Below are 15,076 nucleotides of genomic sequence, written 5' to 3'. Positions count from 1 at the left end.
AACAGTGTAAATGAAGAAATTATTACCATAGAAACTACGGATGAACCTCATGAACATAATGTGAATTTGAATAGAGCCAGACACAAAGGAATACATAATATATGATTCCAAAGAATCAACAGGAAAAATGAATCTGCAGTATGTGTTGGCTAATGACTGGAGGGGTAATGAGGTGCTGATCTGTGCAATGTGCTAGCATTCTATTTTTTGACTTGGATGGGTTTTGCATAGGTATCTTCAGCTTGTGATAATTATCAGCAGAGGGGAGAGTATGCACACAATTCTTCAGGATGAGATTGGTGACATGTAGAGAAAAGGGAGAAATGACTGTAGTTTAAAAAAAGTCAATTCCCTCCTCCCCACTTCTCCAGCTCTCCATTTCCTAGGAAGAGAGCCCAGGGAAAAGTAAACAAAGAAATAAATTCGAGCTCAAACCCTCAAACAGATCTGGAGACTCAAATATCCATCGCTCTGGGCAAAAGGCATTCCTAGATTTGTCCAAGGTACAAAAACTACCACTCTAACCACGTTTCTTCGCTGCCCGGGGTCAGATAAGTAAAAACCAATTATTTATTTATCTTTAAGTTACTTCCAACCTTGCTTCCTCGAGCTTCCGAATCACCTAGGCAACCTGGAAGCTGCCCATCTAAGGGGGTGAGGTCGAATCCCAGCCTTGACGCCTTAGCAACCGAGCGAGTCTTTCTCGCGTCCCAGCAACGCGCCCTGCCCTTTCCTGTCGGGCCCATTCTCCCTGGTGCCCCTCCCTTCCTCGAGGCTGCAGCTCACCCCTCACTGGGTCTCTCCCTGGTCCGGAGGGCGCGGGTCTGCACACTCTCACTCAGTGCCGGACAGCAGTTCCTGCGGCTCCTGTGGTGGGAGCTGCCCGAGAGCCAGGGCAGTGGGGAGGGACGGCGAGAAAGAATGTTTAAGTTTATTTAAGAAAGAGGAAAAAAGAGTCAACAGATTCAGGATTTTCGTCATTCTGATTTTTAAGGCACATCCAAAGCTCCGTGGAGAAGCGGCTGGAGGGTGGGAGAATCATTTTTGTATACACTCCATATAGGAGAGAAGAGACCCATCGAAGATTCAGTACGGAGTCACCTGGAAATTGGAGATGTTGGATACGATCGCCCGTGCCCTGCAGGACCTGGGCAGGCAGGTGCTGCCCACTCTGCCCTCACTGAGCCAGGAGGGTAAGCGTGTTGGGTAGTGGGGGGTGGCCCTGGAGACTGAACCTTCACCTGCTTGCAGGGGAAGCGGGGAGACCCACTTCCCTATTCCCTGGCTCAGGCCTGGCCTGCAAGTGGCTAAGTTGCCTTGACAACCAGCTGGTAATCACATCAGACCCACGCTGGACGCCCAGAGACCCTTTTCTGGTTTTGATTAAACCAGGTGATGCATAGACAGCGCAAAGTAAGTGATCAATAAAGGGACTAGCACAAAGTAAGTGCTCAATAAAGGTTAGGTAAAAACAAGCATTCCCACCCCACCCACTGGGATGGATCACAACCCTTTTGCCTACCTAGAGAAAAGAGGTGCAGAGACCCTAAATGGCTCCTTTTGAGAGTTCCTGCAAAGATGGTTGCTTTTATTGCCTTTGACGTCATGTGGTTGTATTAAGAAAATGAGATGATCATAAAAGGATACAGGGTAAGTACTTTGGAAGGGGACCTGGCACCTTCTCAGAGAAAACTCATTACGCTTGGTTAGTAGCAAGACAAGATCTGTTTTTAGCATCGTTTGTAGAAGAGTCACCCCAAAGTGAGGCTGAGATCTGTCTGCAAACCATAGGAGCACTTTGGAAGAAAAGTGCTGCAGGAATGCAAACTCTTATTATTATCAAACCACTATAACAGAGATGTTGCTTAGGCTTTAACCAAATGACCGCAGGGAACAAATACGAACAGATACTTCTTTCTCTTCCCCTGCATCACTCCTATCTTTTCCTCTGAAAATCATCATGAAAGAAGCATTGAAGATAATGGTTTAATGAATTTAAAAACATTTGCTATATTTGTAAATTTATATATAGTCATTCAAGTAATTTTGAAACCTTGCTATATGCTGAGCACTAGTTAATTTATGGTGAACAAAAATCTTGGAATTTACTGTTTAGTGGGGAAGATACACATTAATCAAATAATTACACAAATCAATGTAAATTTACCATTTGGGTAAATGCTACCAGGGAGGAGGTAAATGGTACAGTAAGAATTTTTTTAAAAGATGATTTTTTAGAGCAGTTGCAGGTTCACAGTAAATTAAGAAGGAGGGACAATGTATTAGTTTATTCTTACACTGCTATGAAGATACTATCCCAGACTGGGTCATTATAAAGGAAAGAGGTTTAATTGACTCACAGCTCTGCATGGCTGGGAGCCCTCGGGAAACTTAAAATCATGGCAGAAGGGGAAGCAGGCATGTCTTACATGACGGCAGGAGAGAGAGAGAGAGAAGCCCAGGGGACTAGGGGAAACCGCCATTTATAATACTCTCAGATCTTGTGAGAAATCCCTCACCATCATGAAAACACAATGAGGAAAACTGCTCTCAGGATCCAATCACCTCCCACCAGGCCTCTCCCTCAACACCTAGGGATTACAATTCACGATGAGATTTGGGTGGGGACACAAAGCCTAAACATATCAGACAGAGATGTCCCACATACTCTCTAACTTCACACTTGGATAGGCTCTCCTATTGTCAACATCCCCCACCAGAGTGGTACTTGAGTTACAATTGAACTTTCATTGACACATCAAAATCAACCAAGGTTCATAGTTTACATTAGAGTTCTTTCTTGGTGTTGTACATTCTATGAGTTTGGACAAATGTAAAATGACATGTATTTATCATTGCAGTCATATAGTAGTTTGGACAAATGTAAAATGACATGTATTTATCATTGCAGTCATATACAGTATTTTCACTCCCCTTTATTCTGCCTATTCACCCCTACCCCCAATCCCAAACTCTGGAAACCACTGATCTTTCCACTATCTTCATAGTTTTGCCAGTTCCAGAATGTAATATAGTCGGAATCATACAGTGTAAGCCTTTTCAGATTGGCTTCCTTCACTTAGCAATATGCATTTAATGTTCCTCCATGTCTTTTTGTGGCTTGATAGCTCATTTCTTTTTAGTTCTGAATAATATTCCATTATCTAGATGTACCACAGGTTTTTTTTTTTTTTTTTTAATCTATTCACCCACTGAAAAATGTCTTGGTTGCTTCCAAGTTTTGGCAATGATGAATAAAGCTGCTTTAAATATCTGTGTGCAGGTTTTAAAAAATTGCATGTAAGTTTTCAATTCACTTGGGTAAATACACAGGGACATAACTGCTAGATTGTATGGTAAGTGGATGTTTAGTTTTGTGAGAAACTGCCAGACTGTCTTTCAAAGGGGCTGTACCATGTTGCATTCCCAAGAGCAATGAGTGAGAATTCTTGTTGCTCCATGTTATTGTCAGCATTTGTTGTTGTATTTTAGATTTTGGTCATTCTAATAGATGTGTGCATTGTTATCTCATTGTTTTAATTTGCATTTTCCTGATGATATATAATGGAGAGCGCCTTTTAATATGCTTGTCGTGTTTTGATGATATATATATAAAGGGCTTTGGCTCATTTTTAAATTGAGTTTTTCTTTTCTTAGTGTTAAGTTTTAAGAGTTATTTGTATATTTTGCATGACAGTGTCTTTTGCAAATATTTTTTTCCAGTCTGTGGCTTGTCTTCTCATTCTCTTGACATTGTTTTTCACAGAGCAGAAGTTTTAAATTTTAATGAAGTCCATCTTATTATTTCTTGCTTGGATTATGCCTTTGGTGTTTCATCTAAAGTCTTTTCTATACCCAAGATCATCTAAATTTTGCCCTATGTTATCTTCTAGGAGTTCTACGGTTTTGCACTTCATATTTAGGTCTATGATTCATTTTAAGTTAATTTTTGTGAAAGATGTAAGGTCTGTGTCTAGGTTCATTTATTTTTTTATTTTTTGCATGTGGATGTCCAGTTGTTCTAGCAAGGTTTGTTTAAAAGACAATCTGCTCCATTGTATTGCTTTTGTTTCTTTGTCATAGATAAGTTGACTGTATTTATATGGGTCTATTCCTGGGCTCTCTTTTGTGTCCTATTAATCTATTTGTCTATTCTTTTGTCAATAACACACTGTCTTGATGACTTGGCTTTATTGTAAATCTTGAAGTTGGGTAGTGACAGTCCTCTGACTTGTCCCATGTGTTATCTAGATGCATATTATTTAGTCCCCATGTATTTTGGGATTTTCCACTTATCTTTCTCTTATTCATTTCTACTTTAATCCCATTGTAATCTGAGAGCAGGCATTGTATGATTTCTACCCTATTTGTTAAGGTGTGTTTTATGGCCCAGAACATGGTCTGTCTTGGTCAATGTTCCATGTGAGCTTGAGAAGAATGTGCATTCTACTGCTGTTGGATGAATTAGTCTGTAGATATCAACTATATCCATTTGACAGATGGTGCTGTTGAGTTCAACTATGCCTTTACTGATTTTCTGCCTGCTGGATCTGTTCATTTCTGATAGGTCAGTACTGAAGTCTTCAAGTATGATAATGGATTCATTTATGTCTTCTTGCAATTCTATTAATTTTTGCCTCATGAATTTGACAACTATTTTTAGGTGTATACATATTAAAAATTCTTATGTCTTCTTGAAGAATTGACCCCCCTATTATTATGTAATGCTCTTTATTTCTGACAACTCTCCTTGATTTGAAGTCTGTTCTAAAATTAATATAGCCACTCCTGCTTTCTTTTGATTAGTATTACCATGCTATATTTCCTCCATCCATCTACTTTTAACCTATATGTTTTTAGATTTAGATTGGGTTTCTTTTAGACAACATATAGTTGGGTTTTGATTTTTGGTCCACTCCAAAACTCTCTGTCTTTTAATTGGTACATTTAGCCTATGTTCAAAGTGATTACTGATATAGCTAGATTAATATCTACCATATTTGTTTTTGTTTTCTACTTTTTGCCCTGGTTTTTTGTATCTATCTTTATTTTCAACTGAGCATTTTATGATTCTGTTTTCTCCTTTTTTTAGCATATCAGTTATACTTTTTTAAAAAATTGCCTTAGATTACAATATATATTTACAATCAATTCAAGTCCACTTCCAAATAACACTGTACCACTTCACAGGTAGTGTGATTGTTTTATAATAACAAAACTTTAATTCCTTCCTCCCATCCCTTGTATCATTGCTGTCATTCATTTCCTTTCACATATATATAAACATAAATATATATGATATATGAATAAGCATACATAATTGAATAATTATTGCTATTATTGGACAAACTGCTATCTATTAGGTCAGCTAAGAATAATAAAAACAGGTGCAGTGGCTTATGCTTGTAATCCCAGCACTTTAGGAGGCCAAGGTGGGAGAATCACTTGAGTCCAGGAGTCCAGGAGTCCAGGATCAGCCTGGGCAATATAGTGAGACCTTGTCTACAAAAAATTAAAACAAAAAAAAATAAAAATAAGATGGACATGGTGGCACAAGACTGTAGTCCCAGCTACTCAGGAGCCTGAGGTAGGAGGATTGCTTGAGAGCCTAGCAGGTGGAGGTTGCAGTGAGCCAAGATTGCACCATTGCACTCCAGGCTGGGCGACAGAGTGAGACCCTGTCTCAAAGAAAAAATAAGTTTTTATTTTACCTTTACTTATTCCTTCTTTGATGGTCCTCCTTTTCTTTTCTTTTCTTTTTTTTTTTTTTTCATTTTAAATGTAGATCCAAGTTTCTGACCTACATCATTTTCCTTTTTTCTAAAGAACATCTTTCAACATTTCTTGAAAAGCAGGTCTACTAGCAATTAATTCCATTAATTTTTGTTTGTCTGAAACACAATTTCTCCTTTGCTTTTGAAAAATAATTTTACAGGATGCAGAATTTTAGGTTGGTGTTTTCTTTTATCAACACTTGAAATGTCTTACTGTACTCTCTTTTTGCTTGATTTCTGAGAAGTAGTTCAACATAATTCTTACCTTTGTTTCTCTATAGATGAGGTGTTCCTTCCCCTCTCTGCCCAGCTTCTTTCAGGATTTGTTTTTAGCTCTGATTTTCTGTACTTTGAAAACGATATTCCTAGGTGTCTTTTTTGGGCATTTATCCAGCTTGGTGTTATTTGAGCTTCCTGGATCTGTGGTTTCACGTCTGACATTAGAGGGAAATTCTCAGTAATTGTTTCAAGTATTTCCTCTATTATTTCTCCCTCTTCTAGTATTCCCATTCTGAGTACACCCCTTCTGTAGTTGCCTCACAATCCTTGGATACTCTGGGTTTTTTTTTTTTTTCCCAGTCTTTGTTCGCTTTCCTTTTGAAGTTTCCTTGTCACATTTTCAAGTTCAGAGATTCTTTACTAAGTCATCTCCAGTCCACTAGTAAGCCTTTCAAAGGCATTCTTCACTGCTGTTACAGTGTTTTTAGTTGCTAGCATTTATTTTTGGTTCTTTCTTAGGATTTCAATCTCTCTGCTTATGTTGCCCATCTGTTCTTGCATGCCGTCTACTATATCCATTAGAGCCCTTAGCATATCAACCATAGTTGTTTTAAATTGCCAGTGTGATTGTTCCAACATCCCTGCCATATCTGGCTCTGATGGTTGCTCTGTCTCTTCATGTTGTGTGTTTTGCCTTTTAGTATGCCTTATAATTTTTTCTTGATAGCTGGATGTGATGTACTGGGTAAAAGTAACTTCTATAAATATACCTTTAGTACTGTAGGGGTAGAGTGTGCGGGGGTGGGAAAGCAGTCTATAGTCCTATGATCAGGTCTCAGTCTTTTAGTGAGCCTGTGCCTCTGGACTGTGAACTTTACAAATGTTTCTCAGATTTTTCCTTTCTCCTTAGGTGGGACAGAATGGCTAAAGTGGACTGGAGTTGGTCATTTCCCTTCTCCCAGGTCAGTTAGGCTCGAATAATATCCCAGCAGGTTAGGCTCCGGTGAACTAGTTTCTTCTGAGGGCAGGTCATTAAGAACAACAGAGTGCTCTGGCATATTTAAAAATGGTATTTTTTTCTTCCCCCCACCAGAAGCACAAGGAGATTTTTCTCTCATATTTACCTGGATATTTAGCTGTGGGAATCTGGTTGAGTTCTGGGAAGTAAACCTTCCCCTATGTGGGAACCCTCCCTCCATGACTGGGTTCCCCTGGAGATTTTAACTCTTGGTGTTGTCCACACTAAGCCTCCAGAAATTTGTCAATTACACTTTGGATTTTCTTACCCAGCATTGGTTCTTGATGCTGTTTCTGCATGTGCGTCTGTTTCAGGAAGCCATTCCTCCTGGTATTTGCATTTCTGTCTCTCCAATTTTTAGGGGCAGCAGTCTGCCCTGTGTCCTCCCTCATCTTATGGATCCAAGAAGAGTTGTTGATTTTTCAGTCCGGTCAACTTTTTAGTTTTTAGGATGGAGTGGTGACTTCCTTACATACAGCATCAAGAAATGGAAGTCAAATGAGAACTTTTAATAGAAAGTAAGGATGGAGGTGTGTGCCAAGAATGACTAAAGAAGGGATAATTTGAGCTGAGTTGTGAAGAATGAGTTGGAATTAAGTAGATGAAATGGATCAGAGAGGTAGAGAGTGGAAGCGAGGTGAAAATGATTTTGGCAAAGGGAATGACAGGGGCAAAAACTTACGGTGAGAGTATGATGTAATGGAGCAACTGAAAGACAGTGGATTGGCTGCTCTGTAGATTTGGGGAGGAAGTGTATTCTAAAGTAGGCTAGAGAGAAAGGAAGGGGTCAAGTAATGCAGGGCCTTGTAAGTCATATTAAGGATGTTGACCTTTATGTTAAGCCTGATGGGAAGCCATTAAGTGTTCTGAGCTGGAGGTAAAGGAGAAGTTGAATGATGCGATCAGTTTATATTTGGAAAAGATCACTCCGGTTGCCAGGTGGGGAAGGAATAGGAGGGTCAAGAATACCTATAGCAATAGTCTTGGTGAGAACAAATGGTAGCTTGGTCTAAAACTGGTAACAGTAGAAATGGGGAGGAATGCAATGAATGAAGGGCAACTTGGAGGTAAAATCTACAGATTATGGTGATGGACTGGATGTTAGGGGTGAGGGATAAGAGAAGTCTAAAGGATGACTTCTGAGTTCCTGGCTCATATAAATTAATAGATAGTGGTGCCACTCACTGAGATTGGTATGCCAGATAAAAGACAAGATTTAAGGGAAGAAAGATTGTGGTTTTGGGCAAGTTGAAGGGCCTTTGTGTGATATCTAAGTAGGCAGTTGGATAAAGGTCCAGAATCTCAAAGAGGGGGTGGCAAGGAGTGTGGGTCTGTAAATAAACATTTGGGAATCATCCTGAGTGTGGGTGTGACTGCTGAAGTAGACAGCATAGAGTGAAAAGAGAAGCAGCCTAGGAATGTACCTTGAAAAACCCTACCATTTAATGGTTGGGTTGAGGATGATAAGCCTGCAAGGGAGACTGAAGAAATGGCCAGTCAGGAGAAAACCCAAATGAGAGTAGTAGTATAAAAGCCAAAAGGAGAGGTGCTTAAAGGGGGAGGGAGTGATCAATAGTGTCAGACATGGCTGAGGGCTCAGAATTAAATATGTTTATTGAATGTATTGACAAAGAGACCATTGGTGACTTCAGCAAGGGCTTTACTGGTAGAATAACAGAAGTCAAAGTCAAACTACTGTTTATTAACTTTCACAAATGATCTATTGCAACAAGGATGAAGATAAACTTAAAACTCAGCAAAACACAGAAATTAACTTTCATCAGTGTATATATTCATCATTGCATATTCCTGCTGCTTCTGTATCTTTTAGCAAAGTTTAATATTATGTAATTATAGTGCTTAGAAGGCCCTGTCATCATTTTACAGATGTGAACTGGGTAAAACTTGAGTCCATGGAGGCAGGAAGGCTGTGGGCCTTCCACGCAGCACACTGTTCTTTCCATTGCATTATGCTCTGGGAATATGTTTCTTTGTTCAAATCATCCTTTACCATTCTGCTATACCATTCCATATATCAGTATTTAAATTTTAGAAGATAAGTTTTATAACATCAGGAAACATATTTGTTTTTTTGACATTAATGTCTTATTCAAGCATATAGTATTGTATAATTTACAGAACAGGCATGTAGTTTTTTTTTTTTTTATAGTGATCATATACAAGATACAGTATTCCTGTTACTTGGCACTCTGTTTAAGCATATGGTTTTGAGTGCATGGAATCGTAAGAACTTGAAGCCAAATGAAGGTTGAACTGAATATAGAATATATGTCTAGGGATTAGTTCTTTATAAGAGTGATTCTTGGCACTTCAGTGTTTGATTGAAATAAGTAAGAACCCTGGCCTCCCTTAAAATATGAAAGTAGTATATCCTTCAATTTGCTTTTTAGACTTGATATTTTTCATTTTGAGATTTAATGATATCCTCTCTGACTCTTTGGGATGTCAGAAAAAGTCAAATTTAGAAATTACAGTCTGTAAGCTTTCCAAGTCTATTCCGATTGGATTGCAGGGGCCTAAAGCTTCCTAAGGCAAATGATATGCATAGTTTCCTTTCTCTTCAGTGAGAAATAGCAAATTTTAGTTTAGACTAATTAGTTCTGCTCTTAGATAATGTTGTCTATTAGGCTTTATGGAATAAAACAATACAGTGGGCTTGAATATATCATCCAAATGAAGAAAGACAAAATCCTCAAATTTTCAATTAAACTCAGCTGAGTCTTTTCACTGGGGTTTGGTTGCAAACTATACACTTTCTTCTGGCTCTAATGAAATCATTTCATCTTCAGAGTAGTTGTTTTCCTAACATACGAGCTTTCAGAGGTGAAAGACTTTTAGAGTCATACATTTAACAATTTTGACTTAATAACTTTGAAAGTTCTCCATGTACATCTGGATACTGAGATTTTGCATTCGTGAATTAATGAAATGTTTGGTCATGATGAAAATTTTAATTCAGTATACAGTTAGGACTGGTTATTAGTTCTTAGCAGCCTGTAGTAGAATTCTATGGGCTGTGGGGGTGGGGAGGAGTGGAGAACAAGGTAGGGTGGGCAGAATAGGGGAAATGCCTGATTACAGAAAGTGATTAATGAGGGGCAGAATCTTGGCCCTCGTGCTCATTGGAGCCTGCAGCCCTAATTTTATTAATGGGTGAATTTCCATCACCAAACTTGATCCCAGATATTCATAAAAGTCATTGCTACTTCTCAGCCATTAAACCTGCCCCTTCCCTGGCCTATTAATAAAAATATTTATAACTCTGATATACCAGAATTAAAAGATTGTACTCTCCGTGCTTTAGTTAGTGGTTTAAATTGTTAGAAAAAAAGATAAACCAAATAAACCAATAAAACAAGCAGTTTCCAAAGTAGAAAAAGGATTGGGCTTTTGTCACCAACTGCATCTATGTCCCCAAATGACAAGTTGGTTAATGTCACTGTTCTTGATTTTTTATTTTGAGAATTAAAACTTAACACTCTTGAGTTGCAAAGAGTTCTTAATTGAATAGTATCTTTGATAAACACATGATTAGGTTTGGAAGGGTGATGTTAATACAGATATAATTTTCTAGGCTTTGAAATATTAGTCATACCTACAGTATAGGTTCATATCATACATTAACACTTTAGTTATTGGCAACTACCTGTTTTTCTACCACAGTTTTTTGAGACACAGCTCAGAACAAGAAGATAAACTTGGAAGGCTTCCCTCCAATCAGTCAAAATTGATAGTGCAAAATGTATCCATTAATTCAAAGTAAAGCTCCTTGTCCTACTCAAAAGTGTGTTTTTAAAAATTATTATTTTAGGCCGGGCATGGTGGCTCATGCCTGTAATCCCAGCACTTCGGGAGGCCGAGGCAGGTGGATCACCTGAGGTCAGGAGTTGCAGACCAGCCTGGCCGACGTGGCGAAACCGCATCTCTACTAAAAATACAATTAGCAAGGCATGGTGGCTGGCGCCTGTAATCCCAGCTACTAGGAGGCTGAGGCAGGAGACTCGTTTGAACCCGGGAGGCGGAGGTTGCAGTGAGCCGAGATCGCACCACTGCACTCCACCCTGGGCATCAGTGATACCCTGTCTCAAAAAAAAAATTATTTTAGACATATTATTTTGTTATTTCCAGAACACAGTAGATATGAAGCAATGAATTATGACTGGTCCAGGAGCCCACAGAGTACTAGTAGCACAAGTGACAGCTGGTAGCTTAGCAGTGAAAAATGAAAATAAAAACCAGATTTGAGGATTTAGCAAAAACAGAAGTGTAGGAAAAGTTAATGTACACAAAACAGCCTTTCATGCTTTAGTGGCCTTTTGCCTTATTCCTGTGTTATGGAATGGTGTGAGAATGAACGTTCTTATTAATCAGATGGCACAGAGTAGACACCCGATAAACGGTTGCTGAATGGGTCTTTAAGAAAAGGCTGGGTTATACTTGATTAACTCTCTTTATAGAATAAAGAAAAGGGTGTGATTATTATTTTAAATCACATCTTCCAAACTTAAGGGAGTAAACCTTAGCTACCAAGAAAATTAACTTTTGGGAATAGCCTTGTTTTTTCTTAATTCTAAATTAATCAGGAATTAGTGTCATTTGCTTCCACATTTCATATTTACATTTTTATTTATTAGCACTAAGATACTACCACATGGGTGGTCATATAAATTAAATAATTTCTCGTTACTTTTGAATTTCAGAAGTCTCTATTATCTGGGGGAATGTATCAGAATTTGTGGGACGGCAGTTAACCCTGCACAAGGTAAGATTTATTAATGTGTTAATAAATTAATTTATTAATTTTAATGTAGGCATCTAAAGGATCTTTCCTCCATCATCTTATATAATGTTGCTGGGAGCAGGGCAGTAGACTTTAGAGCCATCCCGTTTAACTTCCAGTCCTGTGATTTTATGATGCTCATGCTTCGGACTTGTGGGTAACAGATGTAACACACATGAATTTTATTTTTAGGTAATGAATTTGTAAGTTCTGCTCTTCTAGTGTTACAGAGTGTAGTGCTGATCAGCCTGGGTGTGTGTAAGGAAACTAGATGAGTTCTGTTTGTCTGTGATCTGATAGTTCCTGGCATAGCTGTAGAAAGATATAACGCTTCTTGTCTTGCCTCCTTGCAGGGAAAGGATTTTAATTGAAATAGAAGACTTGCCAAAATGAGAAACTTTCCCCAGGGCTGGACTGTTCCCTCCTGTTAAGTCTTGGCTTTAGATGCCATAAAACTACATGGAGATTTGGGGATGAGCTTGGGGGAAGCTGGGAAGTTGTGAAACTTTTACACCCCATTCAGAGGTCCTACTGTGAGAGCCCTTGGGCAGAATTCATACTTCAAATTTATTTTGTTTGGCTTGAGAATTTGCATTTGTTATCAGCACTTAAACTTGGGAGAAATTATTTTGGATTTTTCCCCTCCCTTTCATTGAAAAATCAGCAGATCTGACGATACTAGTCTTCCATTACTACGTGGTGACACATTTGGAGCTCAAGATGTGCTCTTCCCTTTAGATGGGGTGTGCAGTCCATAGCCATCACATTCCCTGGCTGGCTACTTTCACTCTCTTGCTTTCTTTTTTGGCTCCTATAGGCATTTGAGTTTGTAGTCCTTGATATATGATATCTCCAGGGAAACAGAAACCCAGTATGAGAGCTAAAAACATTTGCTTCTACACATCAGCCAGGATCACTACATTGCAGCATATGATCTGGATGCTGGGTTGTCTAAGTGGCAGACATAAAATTTAAAAGTAGGAACGAGAAAGCAGAGATTCTCATGCCCTCTTAAATTCCTCTAATGGCAGATGATTAAAATTTAAAATGTCACACAATTTAGGACAGGAGTAATCTTGGTTAAAGATTAAAAGATGCTATGACATTCACACAAATTTTCTTAGCCTTTTGATGATACAGAGATGAGCGATCTGATGTCTGTAAATCATCATGGACCAATATATTACATTTTATACTCAGCTTATTTGAAAACTTAGAATTATAAAATGCTATCACTCTGAAGAGTCCTAGAGATCACTGAATTTTTAAGCCCTAAGCTTACTTCTCTTCATGTTTTTTGGATAATAATATTAAAGATTATTTTTTCTTCACTCCTTCAATGATTTTTTTTTTTTTTCTTTCAGGGGGTTCAGATTCCAGGATTTGGAACTTTCACTTTCATGAGACAAAAACTTGAGGTGGGAAACAACAAATTTATCTTAATCCAGAGGCCTGTGTTTATTATGGCGGAGAAGCTAGTGCAGATCCATGGACTCAAACAAAACAAAGTATATACTCCTGGTAAATAATTCTGATATGTAGGATTTTCCCAGAAGGTTACTGTCCTGGGGATTAAAAAAAAAAAAAAAAAAAAAAAAAAGAAAGGGCAAAGCATAGCCAGTGCTGCTGTCTTACCTTCTGATTTGAGGAACTCACTTTTCATAAGGTGCTTTTGGCACAGGGAGGGGCCAAAGTGGAAAAATAATAGAGTCTTCCTGAAGGCTATTTTAAACCCCAGTAACCTAAGAGGTAGGAGTGAAAAAACCTGATGTAACGTAACAGAAAATTTATGTAAAAGCCACACCACAGAGCGGTAAGCCCTTTATTTCAGATCGTAAGAAATTAAAAGTGGTTATAAGGAAGAGAAAGTTAATTAGGATTTCTGGTTGGGAGAACTACAGTCAGTATCAGCTGTCAAAAAGATACCTTTCTATCATACGTATAATCCAAATCATTAAAATTTGAAAGTTAGAAGTTGAATAATTCCATAAAGACTTAATGCATACCTTACATACCTTTCTCACACCCTAAAGCCAACCTCCCTGCCTCCCTCTCTCCCTCCCTCCCTCCCTTCCTTAAATATTGATTGAGAGCCAACTATGTGTCAGACCTTGTTCCAGGTGCTTGAGACATAGTGGTAAACAAAACAGGCATAATCCCTGCCAGAGACTGCTTCCATCCAGCTTTAGTGTGTGGGCTTCCTAACACCTCCCTTGGTTACTTAGCAGCCTTTGGGTGCATACTTTCTGATTCCTGGCTGTGTTCCTTTTGACCTTCCTGATTGTCCCTGCCCCCTGCATCAGACTCACACCTGGATGAATGGAGACAGTCTATCTCCGATGGCAACAGGCGAAAAGGCTATAACTCTCCTCTAAGTTAATGTTCCTAGAAGTTAATTTTCAGAGTCACTTGAGTTAACTTTCTACTTTCAAAAGAATGATATATTAGAAGAACAAATGCAAACAAACCATACTTAGAATTTCTTAGGTATATATTCAGTATGGTGGGCTTGGTGAACTTTTCAGCTATTTTTACCTAGTGTTTTTTTTTTTTTTCCTCTTTTCTTTTTTTCCCCCTTTCATGGGAACAAAAAGAAATACCTAGAGTTTTATGTCAGAAGAAATATATCCTATTTCATCAAAAACCTATCTAAGAAAATGAAAATAAAGCTAACATTTTTGCAAAAACATCTGTGCCTTAGAATTAAAGCTCATTTTCCATCTTGGATCTTGTCCTGTAGTCCAAAAAAGTAGTTTAGATCTAAAATTGTATTTTTTACTGGGTGAGGCAATTTCAGAATTAGACATATATGACTGAATTAGTTCAAAAGAATAATTCTAGGCCGGGCATGGTGGCACATGCCTGTAATCCCAGAATTTTGGAGGCTACGGCGGGAGGATCACTTGAGGCCAGAAGTTCAAGACCAGCCTTGGCAACATAGCAAGATCCTGCCTCTACAAAAAATTATTTCAAAGAACTTAGGCGTGATGGTTGACACCAGCAGTCTCAACTACTTGGGAGGCTGAGGCAAGAGGATCACTTTAGCCCAGGAGTTGGAGGCTGCAAAATAATAATAATAATAATAAGATAAATAGGGAAATAAATAAAAATTTAAAACCCCCAAAGAAAAATTTCTGTCTATGTTTAGCTTTGGGGTTATGATTCTTCATTATTAATTAACTAGGTAACTGTATTTGTCTGTTCTCACACTGTTATAAATAACTACCTAAGACTGGGTAATTTATGAAGAAAAGAGGCTTAATT

General features: G+C 38.4%; 1 protein-coding gene across 2 annotated transcripts in view; it reads left to right on the top strand.

Moving 5' to 3' along the window:
- The first annotated feature begins 836 nt into the window (after positions 1 to 836).
- The window catches only part of CCDC81 (coiled-coil domain containing 81), a 47,875-nt gene continuing 33,635 nt past the window's right edge, over positions 837 to 15,076 (top strand). Inside the window, exons 1-3 of one of the 2 annotated variants that reach the window (XM_003910510.3) lie at positions 837 to 1,193; positions 11,733 to 11,794; positions 13,177 to 13,333. In XM_003910510.3, coding sequence (XP_003910559.2) covers positions 1,115 to 1,193; positions 11,733 to 11,794; positions 13,177 to 13,333 — 298 coding nt within the window. In that variant the 5' untranslated portion in view covers positions 837 to 1,114. Of the gene's footprint in view, positions 1,194 to 11,732; positions 11,795 to 13,176; positions 13,334 to 15,076 lie in introns of those variants that run through there. The other variant, XM_009187076.2, reaches the window with a different exon arrangement.

Source organism: Papio anubis, chromosome 12 (genome assembly GCF_008728515.1).
Source record: "Papio anubis isolate 15944 chromosome 12, Panubis1.0, whole genome shotgun sequence".
Lineage (NCBI taxonomy): Eukaryota > Metazoa > Chordata > Mammalia > Primates > Cercopithecidae > Papio > Papio anubis.
Note: the sequence above shows the minus strand (reverse complement) of the source record. Positions and strands in the feature narration are given on the sequence as shown.